The sequence below is a fragment of the Neomonachus schauinslandi genome, chromosome 6 (assembly GCF_002201575.2).
Source record: "Neomonachus schauinslandi chromosome 6, ASM220157v2, whole genome shotgun sequence".
Lineage (NCBI taxonomy): Eukaryota > Metazoa > Chordata > Mammalia > Carnivora > Phocidae > Neomonachus > Neomonachus schauinslandi.
Genome location: NC_058408.1, coordinates 41356824 through 41378910, shown reverse-complemented (window position 1 = coordinate 41378910; position 22087 = coordinate 41356824). Strand labels below are relative to the sequence as shown.

The following is a 22087-nucleotide window of genomic DNA, read 5'->3' as shown; positions in this document are numbered from 1 at the left end:
GACTGCGTCAGGCTCCCATTCCCCAGGCTGAATACTACTTAATGATGTTGACTCCTTCCCCTTTATTTATAAATATATATTTAAGAAAAAAAAATCAAATTAAAAAAAATCATTCACAAAACAGTTGGGTCGGCTTTGGTGCATGCAAGTCTGTCTATACTTCCCTTTTCTCTAAAACTGTTTCTGAAAGCATTCATTACATGGAGACTGTCTTTGAGAACGGGCCACCGCAAGGCCAGGCTACCATTACCTTAACCTCGAAGGAAGACAGGAGGCCCTGAGACTGAACCAGGTCCAGCCAGGGCCCCTTCCGCCTGATTGCGCCAGGTTCTATAAAAGCAGAACTGTCCTCTCCTTTCTCCCTGCTCCTCTAGCTGGGGTGGGGGCAGCTTGGCCAGGTTCAGAGTAGGCACCCAGCCCTGTGGGCCCCTCCACATGGAATGGGTTCTGCATATCAGCTGCAGCACTGAGCAAGATGGAGGAGTCTGGTCTTCCCCAGGCCTGGGCAGAACATAAGGCTTCAAGGCCCCTTTTCATTGCTTTCAGCTTTTTCTTCCCCTTTTTCCTTCCTGGGGCTGGGGGGTTGGGGAGATAAGCGTTGGGATGAGGAAGCAACCCAGTGGAAGGCTCTCCAGTTGAGCATAAGAGTCTCTCATCATGGAAGTGTTGGTTCTTCTATAACTAAGAGCCAGAGATTGAAGCAGCAGTACAAATACTACCCCCAAATCAGTAGTTATCATATTCTGCCTTCTATTCTCTTTATCTTTGTTTACCTTCTACTCCATTCTCAATCCTAAGGCACTTGAGGACTGGGACTTTGCTTCTTTCCTTTGTGCTTCCTGCCAAGGCCTGCCGCAGGGAGCTTGGCACATGGTAGGAGCTTCGTAAATATTTGTGAATTAAGTTGTTGGCGAAGCTTTTGATTTCTCTGTTTTGAAAGATGCTGAAATGAATATGAATCTGTTTAACCTGGAATGTATACTTTTCAAAATACTTTTCAGAAAGTGCAGGCTGGCGAATGGGGAGCAGAGCTGAAATCTCATTTACACCTAGTCTGGAATCTGCAAAAGGTGTATATGCTTGAATCTGCAACCAATTTTGAAACTCTTCCATTGCTCCACATCTGGAAAGGTTTTGTGGCGACTCTGCAGATACCCAACTGTTCGGAGAGGGAGGCAGAAGAACAAGTCATGAACATTAGTTCTCACCTTCTTAGTATCCATCTGTGTATTCAACAAACATACGAGTGCTTCCTCCGTGCCAGGCACTGTTCTAGGCCCTGAGCACACAGCAGACCAAACAGATACAAATGTCTGCCCTTGTGGAGCCTACACCCTAGTAGATGGAGGGGAGCAAGACAGACAACACAAAATACAGGAAATATACATCATGTCTTTTGGAAAGTGCAATGGAGAAAAATAAAGCTGCAAAAAGGATGAAGCAATGCAGTTTAAAACAGCAATGCTTAAGAAAGGCCTCCCCAAGAAGGAGACTTCAGGGCAAGTGCCTGCTGGGAATGAGGGAGCCAGCCAGATATCTGGGGACAGCAGTCCAGGCAGGGGGACTGTACAAAGACCTGGAGGAAAGGACGAACCTGGCATGGTCCAGGAGCAGCAAGAAGACCCCTGACTGGAGCTGAGGGAATGAGGGGGAAAGAAATAGGTAGGAATTGCTTCCACACTTATTCATAGGAAAAAAACCTCACAGAAATAAAATTCCAGGCAAAGAATGGGAGAGGAGAAGGAAGAAGGGATTTAAAAAGAGACTGTGTTTCTCAGCGATGCTGGATTGGTATAGAATTTCCCTTGGAATCTGGGTGGGGTTCTTCTTATGACATCTGGGGTCTCCATGCCTAGGACATGCCAACAAGCAAAAAAAAAAAAAAATCAAACCCCCAAAGTATTAACAAGTTGGGGCATTACTGCTCAATGGGAGGATTTTGTCTATGTCCCACATCATCTCCACACATATTATTTACAATTCCTATAATTTCACTTTCTTTTTTTTTATTTTTCTAAAAAGATTTTATTTATTTATTTGTCAGAGAGAGAGAGAGAGAGTGAGCACCAGCGAGCACAAGCAAGGAGAGTGGCAGGCAGAGGGAGAAGCAGACTCCCCACGGAGCAGGGAGCCTGATGCGGGACTCGATCCCAGGACCCTGGGATCGTGACCTGAGCCAAAGGCAGGCGCTTAATGGACTGAGCCACCCAGGCATCCCTAATGTCACTTTCTTACCAAAATATAACCTCATAAAAATCTGCATTGTCTGGAGTTTATAAGAGGGAAATAGAAACATGGTCTGTTGACAATACTGTCCAAGTACAGTGTAATGTCCTTTTTGCCAACCTCGATCTCAATCCAGTTCCTGATTTCAGAGCCGTCTGTCTGCACCAGCCAGCCCTGACTTCAAAGGCTGCTCTGCCCCTGAAGGCTGGCCTCCATCTGCCGGTCGTCTGCTCGTCTCCCCTTGCGCAGCTGCAGCGTGGCTCTGCTCCAGGGGCATCACGGTCCCGTCCCCTTGGTTCGCCATGGGCCCACTTACCCATCTGCTGTGTCCACAAGTACAAGTCACCCTCGCTCCTGAGTTGGGCTTCCAAAATGCTACCTCAGCCGTGATGGGAAGTTGGTTGACAGATGTGAAGTCAGTAACTTAGAACAGAGAAGAGAGGGGAAAGTCCACGGTACCCTTTCTCTCCTGGTACATCAGTCCTTAGGATGCTTTCTATCCTATCAATATGTAGCCCAGATGATCAGATTTCTAGTATAATTATGCAGGTTGAATCATTTGAAGAAACCTATCTCTGACCATTTTTTATTTCATAAATTCAGTTTAAGCTTTTGATTCTCTCTTCTTGCTCCAGTAATTATGAAATTAGATTTTTCTCTCCCTTTTCATGAACAAATTATCAGCATCAACTCACTTATTGAACAGTAATCTGCAATTTAGAATATAGTCTTCTGTCCAGGCCGGTCCAACTGCCTCTTAAAGGACATTTGCTGCCCTTTCCCAGCAGCCTCTGATAGACATTGCTGGAAAGCCTGAACAACATAACCAAATAGCCCCAGACCAGAGGCAGTGGTTACTGCACATTTTAAATTATGTCCCCTTTAACCTGTAGATGACCTGGTTAGGCCATTTTTACAAAAGACTGTGAAAAATCACTGGATCATAGGGCACCTGGATGGCTCAGTCATTAAGCGTCTGCCTTCGGCTCAGGTCATGATCCCAGAGTCCTGGGATCGAGTCCCACATCGGAGTCCCGGCTCTGTGGGGAGTCTGCTTCTCCCTCTCCCACTCCCCCTGCTTATGTTCCTGCTCTCGATGTCTCTGTCTCTGTCAAATAAATAAATAAAATCTTTAAAAAAAAAAGAAAAAAATCACTGGATCATAAAATAATTGACAAAGTGTTTACAGATATTCATCCATGGGGCAATTTATATTTATTGGGTATCTGTGATGTACAAGGAGTTGTGAGGCAATGTCAGGAACAGTAAAATAAATCAGATACTAGTTCTGTCGTCCAGGAAGTGATAGTATTATTGGAGAACTAAAGCATGTAACATAAATAAATACAATGCATAAGTAAACCCATGGCAGCAGGCAGTAAGTGCTATGAAGGAAGGATCGACGGAGTGCTCCCCCAGCTCAGCAGAGAGAGACCCTGTTCTCATATGAAGGAATCCAGAAACGCTCCAAGAAGGAGGTGGCAAACGTTCCGTGAAGTTGGGCCTCCAATGAGCAATGAAGGGCAGCAGGATCTGAAAGATAACCATCAGAACGGCAATTTATTTATTGAGTATGTGCCCTGTGTTGGGTACCATGCTAAGTCCTCAATAAATAGGAGTCTCATTTATTCCTCACAGCACCCCTTTGAGGTAGGTCTTATAATTCCCATCTTGCAGACAAAAATAGGTGCCGAGAGGTGAAGAAAATTGCCTAAGATCATCCCTAGAATCCGTAAGTGGAGGAGCCAGGAATCACACTCTTGATCTCTCGTATGTGAAGTCTCTCCACCTTACGTGACCCAACTGGCCCTAACGTAAGGGCACTTCCCCAACCCAGATTCTGTTCCAGTCTTCTCGCCCAGTCGTTCCTGCTCTCTCCCGCCCCCTTGTGTCACAATGACTCATTGTCCCTGATTTCCCAGTCCCTGAGGGCCCAGGCTCCAGATCTTCCAAGTGGCTGTGCATCCTAATTAGATAACCAGGTCATCACAATTCTGATTATTATTCATTGGTTCTCCCAAATGGCCCAATGCCTTAATACAATCAAAATGATTATGACTTCTGGGAACTACTCTTTGGAATTTCAGGCATTGTGGGAATGAGGAGGAGAAGGGGATGGTGATATTTTTAGTTATAAGGATCTTTGGACGCTTCTCAAACCATGCAGTCATGTGGATGCTTCTATCCCCAACAAGAACTGCTAGTCTCTCTCCTAACCACTCATCTAACTACAGGAACTTATAGTCCTGTGTGTGCTGAATGCGACAATTTGAATTTTTTAGCTACTCTTTTGAGGCTACCTTTTTTGGAGGTTACCGAGGTCTTATTTCATATAAATTTTATTCTTTTTTTTAAGATTTTATTTATTTATTTGAAAGAGAGAGAGAGTGAGCACAAGCAGGGGAAGCAGCAGGCCGAGGGAGAGGAAGAAGCAGGCTCCCTGCTAAGCAAGGAGCCCGATGTGGGACTCAATGTGGGACTCGATCCCAGGACCCTGGGATCATGACCTGAGCTGAAGGCAGACGCTTAACTGACTGAGCCACCCAGGCGCCCCTATAAATTTTATTCTCTTCTGAATTTCCAGTAGACACAGTCCTAGCTGCTGTGGGACACAGCAACGAACACATCAAAGTCCCTTTCTCTGAGCTAATTTCTATGAGGACGACTGGCAATAGATAAATATATCTTAAACAAGATTAAGTAGTGACAAAGTTTGTGAAGGAAAGTAAAGCAGAGAAAGTAAACAGTGTGAAGAGAGCTGATCTTTTAGATAGAGGGACCAGGAAAGGCCTCTCTGAGCAGGTGTCGTTTGAGAAGAAATTTGGATACAGGGCAGAAGTGAGCCATGGAAGAGGAACCTTCCAGAGAGAACAGCAAGCCCAAGTCTTCGGGGAGGGTGCACACTCCATGAGTTTGAGGAATAAGAAGGAGAACACAGTACGGCCATGTAGAGTTTTAGAGAATGAATGAATGAGCTCTGGTAGGTTTTTTTCTTAGTATTCTCTATATACAATGATGTCTCATATTTCCCAGGAGAATTCTAATTTAGGAATTTTATTCTTTTTACATGACTCATTGAAGTTGTAACAAAATGTGATTTGATATGCATACTCTTGAAAGGTTTTCCAGAATAAATATAAATTCGGACATCAGAAAGAATGTCCTTTGTCATCTGTCTCAATTTGGGTTTCACAAAACTAGTGTATAAAGAGCCACATGCTTCATCTTTACCTTAGGCCTCCTCTCTCCAGTTCTTGGTAACCCCTGGGGTAAGAGGATTGAGGTCAATGGGCTTTAAGAAAGAATAGGCAGATATTCCAACTAGTCAGAAGAAAAAGCTACAAATGAGTTGAATTTCTCAGATTTAGATAGATTCAATGTCAACCAAGAAGAAGAGGGCCTTAGGGGCGTGGAATATTGTCTTAGAGAAATTTCGGTTGCACGTACCTTGGCAACAGCTCCATGGAAACAGACTAAAGTCTAATAAAGTCTATAGCAAAGGCCCACATTTTCTCATGTTAACTCTTTGAACTCTAGGCCATTTCTAAGCAGATAATCTCCAAGTCTGCCTTTTAACACTAGCCTGGTTGGCAACTTAGGGGGCTTATCCGTCATCAGTCCTTGTCTGTGAAGGATTCAACCATTTGTGAAGCAGATTGATACAACCATAGAATTGTAATAACGAGAGACTGACCTTGGTTATTTCAAGATTAAACACACAAACCACACATGGCTGTGCAAGAGAGATCTCATATATGTCCCCCTCACACCAGGTCACAAGTTCACATAGGCTGAAGTGAAGAACAAGATGAGTTATAAAGTGTGAAACATATATATATTTTTTTTTTTTCAGACAAATTCTACCACTACAGTAAGCCACAGGTGCAATTTTGTAGTCATTATTGTGCCCAGATTCTATATGGCTCATCATAGTTGGATAACTTCAGTTTCTTAGGGACACTACCTTTGAACAAAAATTCACTCAGGAAGCATTTATTAAGTACCTGTTGGTCCCTAGGTAGTGCCTGGGAAATAAAGAAGAGGAAAGTGAGGAGATCTCTCCCTGCCTTTAAGGGAAGAGTTTTGCAAATAGAAACTGTAGAACTGTGGACAGGCACCATAGGACTACAGAGGAAGAGCAGTCTACCGCAGGCTGTGGAGTCAGTGAAAGCAATACACTGGAAGTGACATTGGAGTTATCTTGACATTTCCTGACCCCAAACACTCTGGTATCTCCTCTCTGTATTTCCCCATCTAGAAGCCCCTACTCAGGGCCTGCATTAGACACAAATAACAAGCAGACCAAGTCTTTTTCATAACCCTGCCTCCCTTCTTTGTCAGCATCCCTCAATGCTCAAGAATGCTCAGTCAGGGTTCTGGCAGGAAACAGCCTTCACTCCAGGTGAGTCACGTGAAGAGACCTGAAGGAAGGTACTCTTTGCATATGTATGTGCAAGGTTAAGGGAATAAATGAGGGATGATGGGGCATGCAGAAGTTAGCAATCATGGAAAGCCTGTGACTGCCCCTAGATTTGCGGAGATAAGAGTAGCAAATAGCGTTACTGAGGCTCAGCGGGACCTAGAACCATGAAGAAAGGACGATTCAGGGAAAACTCTACAGCAGAGGGACACAGCTACTACCAGACGCATTGCAGAATGAGGGCAAGGAGGAAGAAGGACATACTCCAACCTCTCTTTCCTCTCTGCTCTCTGATCTCTCTCCTCTCAGTGCCTCCCATGGGGGGAACCCAACCAGATATCAGCCTGCAAGAGCAGCTAGGTGATGCAGTCTGTGGCAGTCAGCTTCCCAGGGCACAACATTTGGAGTCTAAGGAGTCAAAAGGAGAATAACCAGCACAAAGCGACCTTTCCTGTCCTTTATAGCTGACTGGTTTTATTTCAAATTCTACTAATGATCAACGCGCCAAATATCCACATCCGAAGGTGCTATGACATTGTGGTAAAGCCTGGGACTACAGGCTCGAGGACCTGTGTCTACTTTGGACTCTGTTCATTATGTGAGCTGAGTCAGCGTCCCTACTCTAGGCCTGCATTTCCTTATCTTGAAATGGGGATATTTTCTTAGCCTACCACAAAGGGTTAGTGAGACTATCACATGAAAGATTATGTGTAGGGTAGATATTATGGTCATATTACTGGAGAGTTCTTTGACAATCAAATGTAGATGATATATAAGCTTTGAGCTTCTAGAAATATCATCTGTTTCCTCCTTCCTCCTTTCCTCTTTCCATCATCTGTCTCTTATCTTCACCCCTAGTCTTTCCCATTTCTGACTTGAATGGTGGGACTTTTCTGGATTAAATTTTTGTAGAAGCAGGAACTATGTCTGTCTTACTGTAGTATCTCCAAAAGTGCTTTGCATATAGTAGCTCATCAACCAACATTTGCGGAATTAATACACAGATGATTTGAAAGAGCTCTTGACTGTCAAGTACATGAGTCACCACCTATGGTGGTGGCCCAGACTGAGTTCTAGACTTTGCCTGCCAAACCACTCAGGAGTACCAGCCCCTTGCTGGGTGAGCAGTTGCTTAAGACAGAGAAGCCTGGCGCTTCCAGCCCGTGGGCCTTCTTATGTATTTTGGACAACAGAAGGCATCTGCTTTTCCAATGACATGGATACTGTAAAAAATAAAAAATTCCTCCTACTCAGTTGATATATCTTTATACCCAGTAAACAAGTCCAGAACCATGGTTTTATCTTTCTGGGATCTTTTGTGACAGGTAGGGCTTATGTTGAGGAGAAAAAAAAAAAAAAAACAGAAATAAACCTGAGCAGTGGATCTCCTCCACTATTCAGTGCCCCTGAAATTCTGACCACATCCCCAACCCCTGAGATTCACTAAGCTAGTAAAGAGAAACAAAAGGAAAGGAAAGGAGATGAGCAGAAAAGAAGGGTAGCAATGCTCAGAAGGAAAGTGAGGAAGTTACCAAGAGGGTACTTCCAGAATGGCTTCTACCCCTCACAAGGTAGATGACATCAAAAGTCTACACCAGCTCCATCAGCTCTTGCTCTTCAGTGACTCAACAACCTAGCAGTACCCAGGGCCCTCTCCTATAAAAACAGGGAGAAATACTTGGTGTCACCAGTTGCTAGGTATAATAGAGAGACAAAATGGCAGTGCTGACTGCCTTCCAAGGTGACTTTTAACCCTTTATTGGTCTCACACACTGCTTCCTCCTTTTAGTGTGCCTGTCTTGACCCTATTCCCCACTTTTAATTATTTATGGAGCATGGCTATGTGCAAGGCACAGAAAGACTAACGATACCTGGTCCCTTAAGGAGCTCAAAAGAAAACGAGCCTTTGGTTCTTCACTGGAACTTAGATTTCACCCAGGGTCAATGTAAAAGATTCACACAAAGCTCCTAGGACTTGGAACTCCCTCCTCTGGCTTCCTACAATCTTAGACCCCCTTTTGTCTGATACAGTATGTATCACTGTCCAGTTCTTTTTAGCTTAGGTCTATCTTCCTTGCTGCACTAGCACCCAGCACAATAAGCTCAAAATGCTTGTTGAATAAAGGAGGGCAAGAAAAAGTCCTAAAAGAAGATCTGGAGGGGCAGCTACATGGCTTGCTTGATTAGAAATCCCCAGGATCAAGCTGTGACTACACAATTGTCATCAGGAGAGCATGCCACATTGGGAAACAGCAGCTTGAGCCTGTCCAGGGAGCTGGGGGACCAGCCCAGATGGGAAAGAGGAAGTAGACGTGAATGGGAGAGATGAGTGGAGGCAGGGCCATGAGGCAGGCTGGCTTGTGCTGGGGTTCAGGGATCTGGGTCTTCATCCTTGGCCTTGGGCAGAATCCCAGATTGCACCAAGGCTCAGTCTCTTCAGCTTTAAAAGCAAATCCTGGGCGCCTGGGTGGCTCAGTTGGTTAAGCAACTGCCTTCGGCTCAGGTCATGATCCTGGAGTCCTGGGATCGAGTCCCGCATCGGGCTCCCTGCTCAGCGAGGAGCCTGCTTCTCCCTCTGACCCTGCCCCCTCTCATGTACTCTCTCTCATTCTCGCTCTCTCAAAATAAATAAATAAATCTTTAAAAAAAAAAAAAAGAAGCAAATCCTGGCATATATTGCACAAGGTTGTTGAGGTATCAGATGAGACTCTGTTTATGATGCACCTGGTAGGCCCCAAAACTATAAACATTTGGTTTCCTTCTGTGGTAGGCTGAATAATGTCCCCACCCCCATCACTCTAAAGATATCCACATCCGAATCTCTAGAACATGTGAAAATGTTACCTTACATGGGATTTAGCAGATAGGATTAAGTTAAGAATCTTGAGATAGGAGACTATCCTGGATTATCTGGTGGGCCCAATGTAATCACAAGGGTCCTTATAAAAGGAAGGCAAAGGGGTCAGAATCAGAGAAGATGTGACAACGGAAGCAAGGTCAAAGAGATGCCATTGTTGAAAGGGGACCTAAGCCAAGGAAAGCAGACAGCCTCTAGAACTGGAAAGAGAAGGAACAGATTCTCCCTTAAGACCTCAAGAAGGAATGCAACCCTCCCAACACTTTGATTTTAGCTCATGAGACCCACTTTCAAACTTCTGACCTCCAGAACTGTAAAATAATACATTTGTGTTGTTTTAGGTCACTAAGTTTATGGTCATTTTTACAGCGGCAATAGGAAACTATTTGTCTTTCATTTCTCCAAAGAAAAAAGAAGCCAGGTAATGAAATTAATATTTGGTAACCTCTCAGCCCCTCCTAGCACTTTCTCTTCTCAGATCTTTGTATTTCTTTCTTCCTTTCCTTCTTTCTTCTCTCCTTTGTTCTTCCCTCTCTTCTTCATTTAACAGTACGTTTCAAAAAGTGGGATCGTTTCAATAGTCCTTAAATTCTTAAATAAATAGATTTGATGATAATCAAGATCCTAAAGGACAAGTGAAACCTAACCCACCCACTAAGCTGGGAATCACTGGGGTAGGGAAGAGTCCTGTGAATTCTCCCTGGGAAGAACAAGCCCTCCCTCTGAGCAACTGTCTATCCTTAAATCTCCCTCTGAGCAATTGTCTATCCTTAAATCTCAGGCTGCACTTTTCAATGTCCCGTGCTTATCTTGTTCACTATGGATCCCTTTAACTGTATTTTGGCTCCCTGTGTGTGTGTGTGTGTGTGTGTGTCTTGGCTTTTTAATACCTATGTATCACAAGGCCTTTCTGAAGAATCTGACCCAATGGGACGGGTCATCCTCAAAAATCAAAAGACAAATTATCAAGTTAGCAGGAGGGTCTTATTTGTTAAATAATGCTATTTTCCATACAATTTAGTTTATCACAGTCAATAAATAGTTTCCTCTTGGCTACTTTTAAAAAATTCAATAGATGTGCATGTGCTCCAGCAGGTGTTCCTGTGGGTGAGTGCATGGGTATGTGTGTGAAGTCCAATCTGAGCCATTTTCTGTGCTTAGGTAAAATCCACTTGCTAATTTTTGGAGAAGGCTAGCCCTTGTGCAAATGGGCAGTAGGATACTGTAGCAAAGAACATGGGTTTAGGAGTCAGACAAACTTGTTTTCAAATGGGGCTCTGCCATTTCCTACACATGAGACCTCGGGCAAATTATCAACCTCTCAAAGCCTCAGATTTCTCATGTGGAAAGGAGGGTAATAACACTATCCTCCCTACAGAGTTGTTGTGAGGATTCAATGAGATCCCCAGTGGTGGAACCAAGAGGTGACCGGTCACTTGTTCGGACTTTAGAGCACTATTATCACACACACAATCACCATCGGCACTCTTGAGCTGTCCCAAATAAACCAGTAGTAGAAGAAAAGACAGTGGGTCTATCTTGTAACCTGAGTTCAAGCCTCCTAGCCCTGATGTACAAACAAATTCTAAAAGCTGCCCTATGTAGAAATTCTGGAGCCGCTTCTGAAGATTATGCATGGATATCACTTAGCACAATGTCTGGTACATAGTAAGTAAATGTTAGCAATCATAGTAAGTAAACGTTAGCAATCAAAAGAACAATCTCTCGTTTACCAGGAGAGATTCCCTGTGCCCTGACAAATTCGTAGAAAATGGTAGAGGTCAACCTGCCCTCCTACAATGGTTCAAATTCACTGTTTTGTCAAAGAGGTCACTGAATTCCAATAACATATTTTAACTTTTAATACTTACCAATATCCATTCATTCATACATGCTTAACTTGCCTTATTCTCGAAAGGATTTAAGACTGCTAACTTTTGATGTAGTTTTTGAATATGTGGTCACTTGGCTTTCTCACTTCTCTTTTTAAAAAAAAAATTTTTTTTTACTTTTTGTATTTCTGATCATCCAAGTAAAAATTACCAAATTTTAAATACATTTCCTTTTTTGTACATATAAAAATTTTCTATGTATAAAAATGTTTGTATATATGCATAAATGTGTATATAAAATGAACAGAGTGTATATGTGCATAAATGTATACATAAAAATGAACAGTGTATGTAAAAATATATATCATATATACAATTTTATGTCTTGCTATTTTCCATACCTGTCATTACACACTTTTAAACACTTCTGATAATCATCAAATGTACATTCCATAAATTCTTAATCACTGGGGCACCTGGGCGGCTCAGTCAGTTAAGCATCCAACTCTTTATCTCAGCTCAGGTCTTGATCTCAGGGTTGTGAGCTCAAGCCCTGCTTTCGGCTCCATGCTGGGCATGGAGCCTACCTAAAAAAAATTCTTAATCACTTCTTTGTGTTGGGCTATGTAAGTTGACTAGAATTCCTCCTTATTTATTTTAAACAAGTGTGTAGAGAGTAAAAGCGGAGATATTGGTAACATCCAAGGAGAGGAAAGAAAACATAACAACTGTGTGGATATTTCCTGTGGCTGGGGCTGGGAAACATAGACAGCCATAGTTGGATCAATGGAAACCAACATAAGTGACTGTTTCCTGGAGTATTCTAGAACATACATATGTGTATCAGGGTTCTTAAACAATTGGGGAAATGATGAAGAGTATAATACCTAACATGTATGTAACACTTTTCTTCCTTACTCTGTGCTGTTTCAAAAAAGATTTAGGGTGAACTCAACAACAAAAAACAACTCAAGAAATGAGCAAAGAACTTGAGAGGAGCCTGGCTGGCTCAGTTGGTAGAGCATGCGACTCTTGATCTTGGGATTGTGAGTTCAAGCCTCACATTGGGTGTAGAGATTACTTAAACATAAAATCTTAAAAAAGAAAAAGAATTTGAACATTTTGCCAAAGAAGATACACAAATGGTCAATAGGCACACAAAAAGATGATCAACATCACTAATCATCAGGGAAATGTAAATCAAAACCACAACAAGATATTGCTTCACACCTGTTAGGATGGGTACTATTAAAAATAAACAAACAAACAAAATAACAAGTGTTGGAAAGGATGTGGAGAAATTGAAACCCTTGTGCACTGTTAGTGGGATTGTAAAATGGTGCAGCCACTGTGGAAACGGTCTGGTGGTTTCTCAAAAAATTAAAAATAGAATTAACATATGATCCAGCAATTCCATGTTTGGATATATACCCAAAAGAATTGAAAGCAGGGTCTTGAAGCAGTATTTGTGCACCTTTGTTCATGCTTCATGATTCCACGGTAGCCAAAAGGTAGAAGGAACCCAAGTGACCATGGATAGATGAATAGATAAACAAAATGTGGTATGTACACACAACTGAATATCATCCAGCCTTAAAAAGGAAGGAAATTCTGACACATGCTACAACATGAATGAACCTTGGGGACATTATGCTAAGTGAAATAAGGCAATCACAAAAAGACAAATGCTGTATGCTTTCAGTTATGGGGTTCCTACAGTAGTCAGATTCACAGATGCAGAAAGTAGGATGGTGGCTGTCGGGGGTGGGTGAAGGGGTGAATAGAGAGTTGTTTAATTGGTACAGAGTTTCGTTTTTGCAAAGATGAAAAGAGATCTGGACAGTGGTTGAGCAACACTGTGAGTGTACTAACCACTACTGAACTGTATACTTAAAAATGGTTAAGATGGTAAATTTTGTTACTTGTATTTTACCACAAGAAAAACATTTTTAATTACTTTTAAAAAAGGATTTAGGGTACTTACAGTACTTCATACTTTCTAAAATGCTTTCGCATACAAATCCCAGTTGATCCTTAAAACAACCTGTAAGGGAGCAGGTTTGGTATTTTCATTCTCATTTTGGAGTAGAAGAGATTCCCTTGTAGGGATGTCATGGCGCCCCCACAGCCTTTAGGGGAAAGGGATGGCTCCTGCCTACCCTGGAATCCTTAATGGTAGGATGTGATCCCATACTTTCTGATCCTCATTCTCATCCAATCCGTGGCCTAGTGACCTGTGCCTGGCCCCCAGCAGGCTCCCTCCGTCACTCACTCTCCTAACTTTGCAGACTCACTCAGGGACTGGAGGTTCTCCTGGATGCCCTCTCGGGACTGTACAGAAAACTCAGAGGTGGAGTGGTAGCCTCTTCCAGCAAAATGAACAGAATCTAAGTGTTAACAGTTTGATGAGTTCTAACAAAGCCATATATCTGTATAAGCCACACTCCTATCAGGATAGAGAACATTTCCATCACCTCAGAAAGTTTCCTTTCCCACCCCAAGGCAACTACTGCTTTGATTTTTTATTCCATGAGAACTTTTAATTCTTTTTTTTTTGGCAGGGGGTTGGGAGGAGATGGCTTTTTGCTGAGTATTCTTCCTGAGTGATTGTTTATGCCAGGACCTGGGGCCTGTTAAACTTAAAAAAGAAGTCGCTTCCTTTGTTTCTCCCTCATTTTAATTATAGCTTTCCTTTCCATGGGGCCTGTCTGTCCCACCAATCTGAGGGTCCCTTGAAGGCAAGGGCCAAGCCTATTCGTCTGTGTCCTCAGTGCCTAGCACACAGTAAGAGCGCAACAGGTGCTGGGCACTGTTCTAAGCACCTTTCACACATCAATTCACTTAATCCTTATAATACTCTATGAGGAAGGTTTTATCATGCAGTCCATTTCACAGATGAGGACAGTGAGAGAGATTTAACAGCTTGCCCAAGACACCATAGCCAGGAAGCAGCAGAATTGGAATTTGAACTTGAGCAATCTGGCTCCAAGTACGGCTGTTAATCAGTATTCTCATCTGCCCCTCAATTACATGTGTTTGTTGAATGAATGAACAATGATCCTTTTTCGCCTTCCCATCTCAATATGTCCATAGCCAAATTAAATGGTTCTCTCCCCAAAACTTCTTTTCCCCACATCTGACCTCTCTTCCTCCTGGGTCTCAGAGAAACATGGACACTTTCTTTTCTTTTTAAAGATTTTATTTATTTATTTGTCAGAGAGAGAGAGCACAAGTAGGAGGAGCGGCAGACTGAGGGAGAAGCAGGCTCTGGGTGAGCAAGGAGCCGGATGAGGGACTCAATCCCAGGACCCTGGGATCATGGCCTGAGCAGAAGGCAGACGCTTAACTGACTGAGCCACCCAGGCATCCCAGCATCTCCTCCCCAGCCTAATTTACTGCCTACCTGCCTACCTGCTTGTACTCACTAATCTTTGTCTTACATTTTCCCTTAAGCTCTTCTTTCTGGCTTACTTCTTAACTCAGCACACGAAACTCAAAACCACCCCTCAGGTGATGCTGAAGGCCCTGATAAGACCTCCCACCAGCCCAGACCACCTAGACATTTTGAGCTCGACCCCCACTCATGACTGCGCAGATGGACCTCTGGAATGACCTACAACTACCTTTACTTCATCATAATACCAAAGTATCTGCCCAAGGAGGAGACTTAGACTCATTTACATAACATACAACACACATATAAGCATGTTTCCTTAAAGCACTTGGGCAACCTTATGCATATCTCTACATAGGAACAAGGCTTCCCTATCTAAATATTCATCCTAACCCTAAGCAAAAGGAACCCATTCACCCTCTCTTGGGGAATCAAGGCTTTGGAAGCCATTCCCCGTGATCTCCTTATTTGCTGCAAATACAAGTTTTCTTTGTATGACAACTCAACATGGTTCAGTTTCTGACTCACTAAGGAGCAAACTCACATTGGTTTGGTGGCACCTTTGCAAATGCTGCCCCACTCTTTGGGGGCCTTGGGGTTTACATGCATTATTATTTAACCTTCACGATAATCCACAAGCTAAATATTATTATTCATGTTTTGCAGATGAGAAACCAAATAATAGACTCCAGGTTCAAACAGGGTTTGTCCGGCTCTGAGGACTCTTCCATCTGCACAAGGACTGGTGACCTTAAGCAAGTCACTTAACCTTCACGAATCTCAGATTTCTCAGATTTCTCATTCGTAAAATGGGGATAATAGTGGTAATTACCTCATGAGAGCAACTGAGATAACAGCACAGTGCCTGACACACAGTAAGTGCTCAGTGATAATTAGCAATTAAAGTTCACAAAGCCTATAGCATACATAGCATGAGAGCTGGCTAATTGTTATGGCCAAAATGCTATCTGGAAGGGCTCCTGAACTACAGCTGGGAAGAAATTGCCACACCCGGCCCCTTCTTAGTCTCTCAAAGGAGTTCTCTCCAGGGAAACACTGTATGCGGTATGAAAAAAATTACCATACTGCTCACTTGCAATCCAGATGCACAGCAATAGAAAATACATCCAGTCTAGCGGAGAGCACAGAGAAACTGTCCAGGGTGTGTGACCACAGGCAATCTTGAAATCTCTGAACTTTTGTCATTTACAAACTGGAAATAATACCTTCCCCCCAGGAAAACTGAGATAACGCACATGCAGCCTTTAGGGCATTGCGGAACACACAGTAGGACCTACGTAAAGGAGTTGTACAACATTATCACAGTCAGATAATGTATATGAGCGTGCTTTATTGCAAGGACAAGATGGATTTATAAATCATGTTATCAAAATCAAGCGTTAAAAGTACAGGAAAGGTAAAAGGATTGTACAAATCAGGTACTGGTGCATAGCTTGAAAACCTAATTGCCCCCCAGGAGGAAACAAGCAGCTCCTGCCCTGAAGCCTGAGTGGGCAAGGGTGGGAGGAACTCCGGCTCTCGCCCACCCGCCTCCGAGCCCCGCCTCCAGGGTTGCGTGACGCGGCGCCCAAGCCCCGCCGACGGGGGGCGGGGCCGGCCCTGGTCACGTGAGCGCGGGTGCGGAAGTGGTGCAACGGGCGGCGTCTGTGGTTGGCCGAGGCCGCGGTCCCGGGGGCGGGGTCAAGCCGGCCAGACGCGCCGGGAGGAGCCGGGGGAGGAGGCAGGCGCGGGGGCAGGCGTCAGAGTCCGGGGTTTGGTCTGCGGGGCGATCGAGTGCTGGACCGGTGGCGGTCCCGTGCGCCCCGGCCAGCGCGCGCCAGCAGCTCTGGGTACCCCAGGCCGAGGCGCCGGCGGCTGCGGCAGACCAGTAGGGTGGGCAGAGGGGGGCTCGGAGGGCGCCCTGTGCGCGGAGCAGGCGTGAGGCAGCCGGGGGCCGGGACGCCATGTCCATGGAGGACCCCTTCTTTGTGGTGAAAGGGTGAGTGTCCCCGTGGGCTCCACTGGAGGAGGACGTGGCCGTGCTGCCAGCCCGCACCTCCCCGCTCTTCTCGCTAGAGGGGGAGGGGAGACAAGTGGAGGCTAGGGAGGGGACAGTGAGGAAGGCTTAGCTTGCAGGGCCATGACCAAGCGTCCAGAGACATCCCCTCCGCGTCCTACCTGGACTGTGAAAACCGTGCCCCCGACCAAGCCCCTGGGGAAGGGGATCCCTTTTGGGATGTGCGCGGAGATACAACTTATTTGGGGTTCGAGGGGATCAGCAGCTCTGCAGGTGGGGAGGGAAACACGCGTCCCAGCCCATACTGGGGCTCTAGTGGAACACGGGGCCTTACTTCGAAGGAGGGAAAACAGCATCTGGGCAGGAAAAGGGAAATGGCCCTCCTGAGCTTTGTAGTTGGCGTTGATGGGGGTGAGCTCCCATTGTCCATTGAGTTTGGAGCGCCGGCCCGCAGAGTGGTGAGACCACAACACGCCCAGAGGCGTCTGAGCACGTTTGCAGGCTGGGCTGCGGGGGAGCAGGGCTCCGGAAGACAACTCAATTCAGTGGGGGCGTTTTTACTGAGTAATGTGAGGGGAGGAAAGCAGTCGTTCGAACTCGGCGATGATGTTGGAAGGAAAACAAAATGAAATCAGCCAAACTAAACTTTCCTCAGCTTTCTATTAGCAACTGGGATTTTCCCACAGTGCTAAAGGAAGTGAGTGCTTTCTTTTTAACTCCCTGATTTCATCCAGGCTCTTTGACAGGTTTCCCCCATTTCTTATCCAGCCTTTCAGAACAGAACTGCCTTAACTTATTTTTCCCTATGAGCTGTCCTGACTCCATCTTTGATTGCTCGATTGTTTGGAGATAGAAACTTTATTTGCACTTTGTTATATTATGTTTGTAGCCATTAAACAAATGCAAAAAAAGGTCGATTCTCATGCTGTTGTAACTTGTCAGCTTTATGTTTTAAATGACAGACATAAAAAAATCCGAGAACTACAAAGTTCCCAGATCAGTACTGATAACCACGAAGTGTCCCTTTGCTTGCAACTAGTTGCTGCTAGCTTCCTATTTCTGCTGACCAGTTGCTTGAGTGTTTGTGTTTTTTAAGGATTCTCCTCAGAAAATTTACTTGGTACTTTAGGTGAAGTACTTTGTTATCCATGATACGGTAAAATATATTTATATACTTTTTAACATTTTCTTAAAAGGTTTTTTTCTTCATCCTACTTAAAGGTAGATGGGAAAATGCTGAGTTGCAGATTGACTAGTAATATGTGGCTTTCTACCTGGAAAATGTGTTATTTGTTAGAAGGATTAGTTTAGGGGTTAATTTTTAAATGTTAAGGCTGTGTGTCTTTCCCTTGAATGAAAGTTCTTAATGCTTAGGTTGCAAAGGTTATCCCTGGCAGTGGAAACCAGGGATAATCAGAAATTTTTTGTTTGCTTGATTTTTAATGGAATCTGTGAAAATGCTAAATTGCTCTGCCATCTTGGTCTTTTTTTCCTGATAGACCCAGTATAGTCTACCAGTGCTTGCTCACTGATTAGATATCACTGCTGTATTGGAACATTGGCCTGGATTCTTCGTTGACTTTTTTTTTTTTTTTTAAGATTTTATTTATTTATTTGAGAGAGAGAGAACACATGAGAGGGGATAGGGTCAGAGGACGAAGCAGACTCCCTGCCGAGCAGGGAGCCTGATGCGGGACTCGATCCAGGGACTCCAGGATCATGACCTGAGCTGAAGGCAGTCGCTTAACCCACTGAGCCACCCAGGCGCCCCTTCGTTGACTTTTATATCATTTTAGCTCATGTCCTAAGGTGTCTGAAGGAAGAGATTGGCAATACCTTCTGCTGTAGAAGGTAAAGTTAGCCACAAGGGTGTATCCAGACTGTGAGGGGTATCTGGGGAGCCGTGTACCTCTGTTTATTAAAAGTATTGAAAATGCATCAAACGATGTGGAAAATTAGATGCCTAAGTTGTGGCCCCTAGCCTAGCAGCTGATGGTTCTGAGAAACAACTCACCCCAAAATTAAGTAGAAATGACAGGTGATAAATTAAGCACTAAAGCAAATGTTACAGAAGATTAAGTGCCCCAGTAGTTCTGAGAAAAGCAACTCATTAGAAGTGGTTATGATTGGAAAAGCTTTTAGAAGTAGTAGTAGGTCTTGAATTAGGTTATGAAGATGGGTAGAATTGAGATAATTCAGGCCTGTGTCTCATCTGGACTCTTATTAAAGAGTCTCTTAATTGGTCTGCCTGCTTCTAGTCATCTTCCTTTGGTTCTGTTGGGTCAGTGCTATCTAAAATATAATGTGAGCCATATATGCCATTTTACATTTCCTAGTAGCCATGTTAAAAAGTAAAAAGAGGGGCACCTGGCTGGCTTAGTCGGTGGAGCATGCGACTCTTGATCTCTGTGGCGTGAGTTCAAGCCCCACACTGGGCGAGGAGCTCACTTTATTTTTTTTAATTTTTAAAAAATATTTTACTTATTTATTTGACAGAGAGAGAGAGCGAGAGCGGGAACACAAGCAGGGGGAGTGGGAGAGGGAGAAGCAGGCTCCCCACTGAGCAGGGAGCCCGATGTGGGGCTCGATCCCAGGACCCTGGGATCATGACCTGAGCCGAAGGCAGACGCCCAATGACTGAGCCACCCAGGTGCCCCGAGGGGCTCACTTAAAAAAAAAAAAAAAAGGTAAAAAGAAACTGGTGAAATTAATTTTAATATCATCTTTAATATATTCAAATGTGCAGGTGGTTAATATGAAGATTATAGTGGAATAGTTTACTTTTTTGTATTAAGTTTTCAAATTTGGAGTATATTTTACACATAGAGCACATCTTAGTTTGGACACTGAATTTTCATCAGGAATATTTGATCTATATTTAGAGTTCATTAAATTTACAGTTGAGAAAGTAGATTCACATATCCAAACATACTTAAAAATTTCCCAGGAACGGAATTGCATATCGGTTTTTAAATTTAATTGAAATAGAAAAATTAGTTCCTTCGTCATCCCAGCGCATTGCAGGTGTTCCGTAGTCACGTTGGAGCCTACGTTGGGCCGCAGAGGTGCAGCTCTTCTAGAACCCAAGCAGGGCTTCCATGCGTAGCATCATTTAGTGGCTGTCTGTTGCCTCAGGAATAAAGTCCAAACACTTCATGACCCCCATGATCCCGCGGCCCTTTACCCTCCGCCCACTCTGCCTACCCTCAGCGCAGAGCTCCAGCAAGGCCCAACTAGTGTGTGTGACCACAGTCCTGGTGTTGTTACTCCATGTGCACCCACTCTGCCTGGTTCACCCACTAAGCTTTGAAGATTCAGTGTAAGCATCTGTGTTGCCTCCAGGAAGAGCTACCCTTGGCACTTGTAAAACATGTTATTGCACCTCTTCCTCTGGCTGTCTTTCATTATTAGACTGTGAGCTCTGTGGGTTGGGACTGTTTATTTTTCCTGTATTTCCAGCCCAGCACCTTGAATATACAGCATAAATGTTTTAATTTTTTTTTTTTTAAGATTTTATTTATTTGCGAGAGAGAGAATGAGAGACAGAGAGCATGAGAGGGAGGAGGGCCAGAGGGAGAAGCAGACTCCCTGCCGAGCAGGGAGCCCGATGCGGGACTCGATCCCGGGACTCCAGGACCACGACCTGAGCCGAAGGCAGTCGCCTAACCAACTGAGCCACCCAGGCGCCCTACAGCGTAAATGTTAACTAAATACTCGTGGTGCTGGTGCAGCTGGTTAAGGAGTAGTGATTCATGGGTGGGAACTTTGCCAGCAGATGCCCTGAGTTGGGCATTGTGTATTAGAAATGATCAAGGAGAGCATCCCAGGTGGTGTAGGAAGTTTATTTAGGGGAAGTAATAATAATAGCTAACATTTAAAGGACGCAGCTCCTATCCAAGCATTTTGTGCTAAGTAAGCACTTTATAAAAATTTTCACTTGATAGGAACAGCTTTGTGATGTGGGTACTAGCCCCATTTTAGAGATGAGGAACTGAGGAAGCCCAGAGGGGTTAAGTTATTTTTGGGGTCACACAGCTAATAAGTGGTAGATCCAGGATTCAGATTTGAACTTCCTGATTCCACTCACGCTATTAAAACTTCACAGTACAGGTAGAATTAGGGTCAAGGAGAGTCTCATTTTGAAGCCATTGGAAATTTTTAAATCTGGGAAATGGCATGCAGTTGGGGTTTTTAGGAATACTGATTTGGTAGTACTGTTGGATGCATCAGTGTGAGGAAAGATTTAAAAGGGGACCAGTTAGAAAGCTGTGTTAATCGAAATATGCAGTTCTTAATGCCTGGATGTTTGAGGCTAGTTTTGTGAGGGTTTGACACTATCAATGGCCTGTTCAGAGCAGAATCCCAGGACACAGAGGAGAAAACTACCACAGTGGGGCAGCTGAGCTCTCGGAGTGCATGTGACCCCTACCTGGCCTAGACGTTCACAGTGGTATTTACAGCACCAGAACTTGGTCCCTGAAACTCCAGGCCCTCCTGAATCACCTCTGGCCTGCCCTTAACGTGTAGCCTCTCTGGCAGATCCTCTCCGTGTGCTCTCACTGGGTGAGCTGGATTATTCCCATTGTGTCAGGTACTCCGTGTGTATCTGAGCACATCCTGGTCACTCTGGCCCCACTCTCTCCCCTCCCTACAAATGCCTGACCAGACCTTCCTTCAGTCCCGCTCCCACTTGATCATCGTGTCCTATCAGTGCCATCCCTTGGATATTTCTGGAATCTTCTCTCCCTCTCTAGTGATGGTTCGTCTTCCCTAGTGCATGTACTTGTTCTCTCCCACCTGGACTCCTGTAAGCAACTTCTTCAGCAAGCTTCACACTGCTACCAGATGTGTCCACAGAGACACGATCAGGTCATTTCTCTATTCAGAGTCCTTTATTCTAACATCCTTATTGTCTGTTTTTGTGTGCTGGGAGCTGAGAGTATAGCCGTGAACAAACAAAATCCCATCCTTATGGAGCTTACATTCTAGGGACAGGAAACAGACAAATAACGTGGTATGTCAGGTGGTGATAAGTTCTATAAGAATAAAGGTGGATAAAGAGAAAGGAAAAGTGGATTCTGGGGGAAAATTTTCTTTTTATCTGACTTCAGGAGGCAGTGAAGTTTGGGGACCTGTTTTTTGGTAATCAGGCTGACCCAACGTTGGGATCTTACCTTTCAGTTACTTGGAGTAACTTTTGGCAAGTTAATTCATCTCTTTGAACCTGTTTGTACAAAATAGCTTAGCAATGTACAAAATTGGCTTAACAATACCTGCTTTATTGGTTATAAGGATTAAATGTGTTAATGCATGTAAATTGCCTAGCAGTTGGAGGCACATA

General features: G+C 44.1%; 1 protein-coding gene across 1 annotated transcript in view; it reads left to right on the top strand.

The window, feature by feature from the left end:
• Positions 1-16631: 16631 nt before the first annotated feature.
• The window catches only part of STX6 (syntaxin 6), a 46381-nt gene continuing 40925 nt past the window's right edge, over positions 16632-22087 (top strand). Inside the window, exon 1 of the mRNA XM_021682564.1 lies at positions 16632-16728. Coding sequence (XP_021538239.1) covers positions 16694-16728 — 35 coding nt within the window. The 5' untranslated portion in view covers positions 16632-16693. The remainder of the gene's footprint in view (positions 16729-22087) is intronic.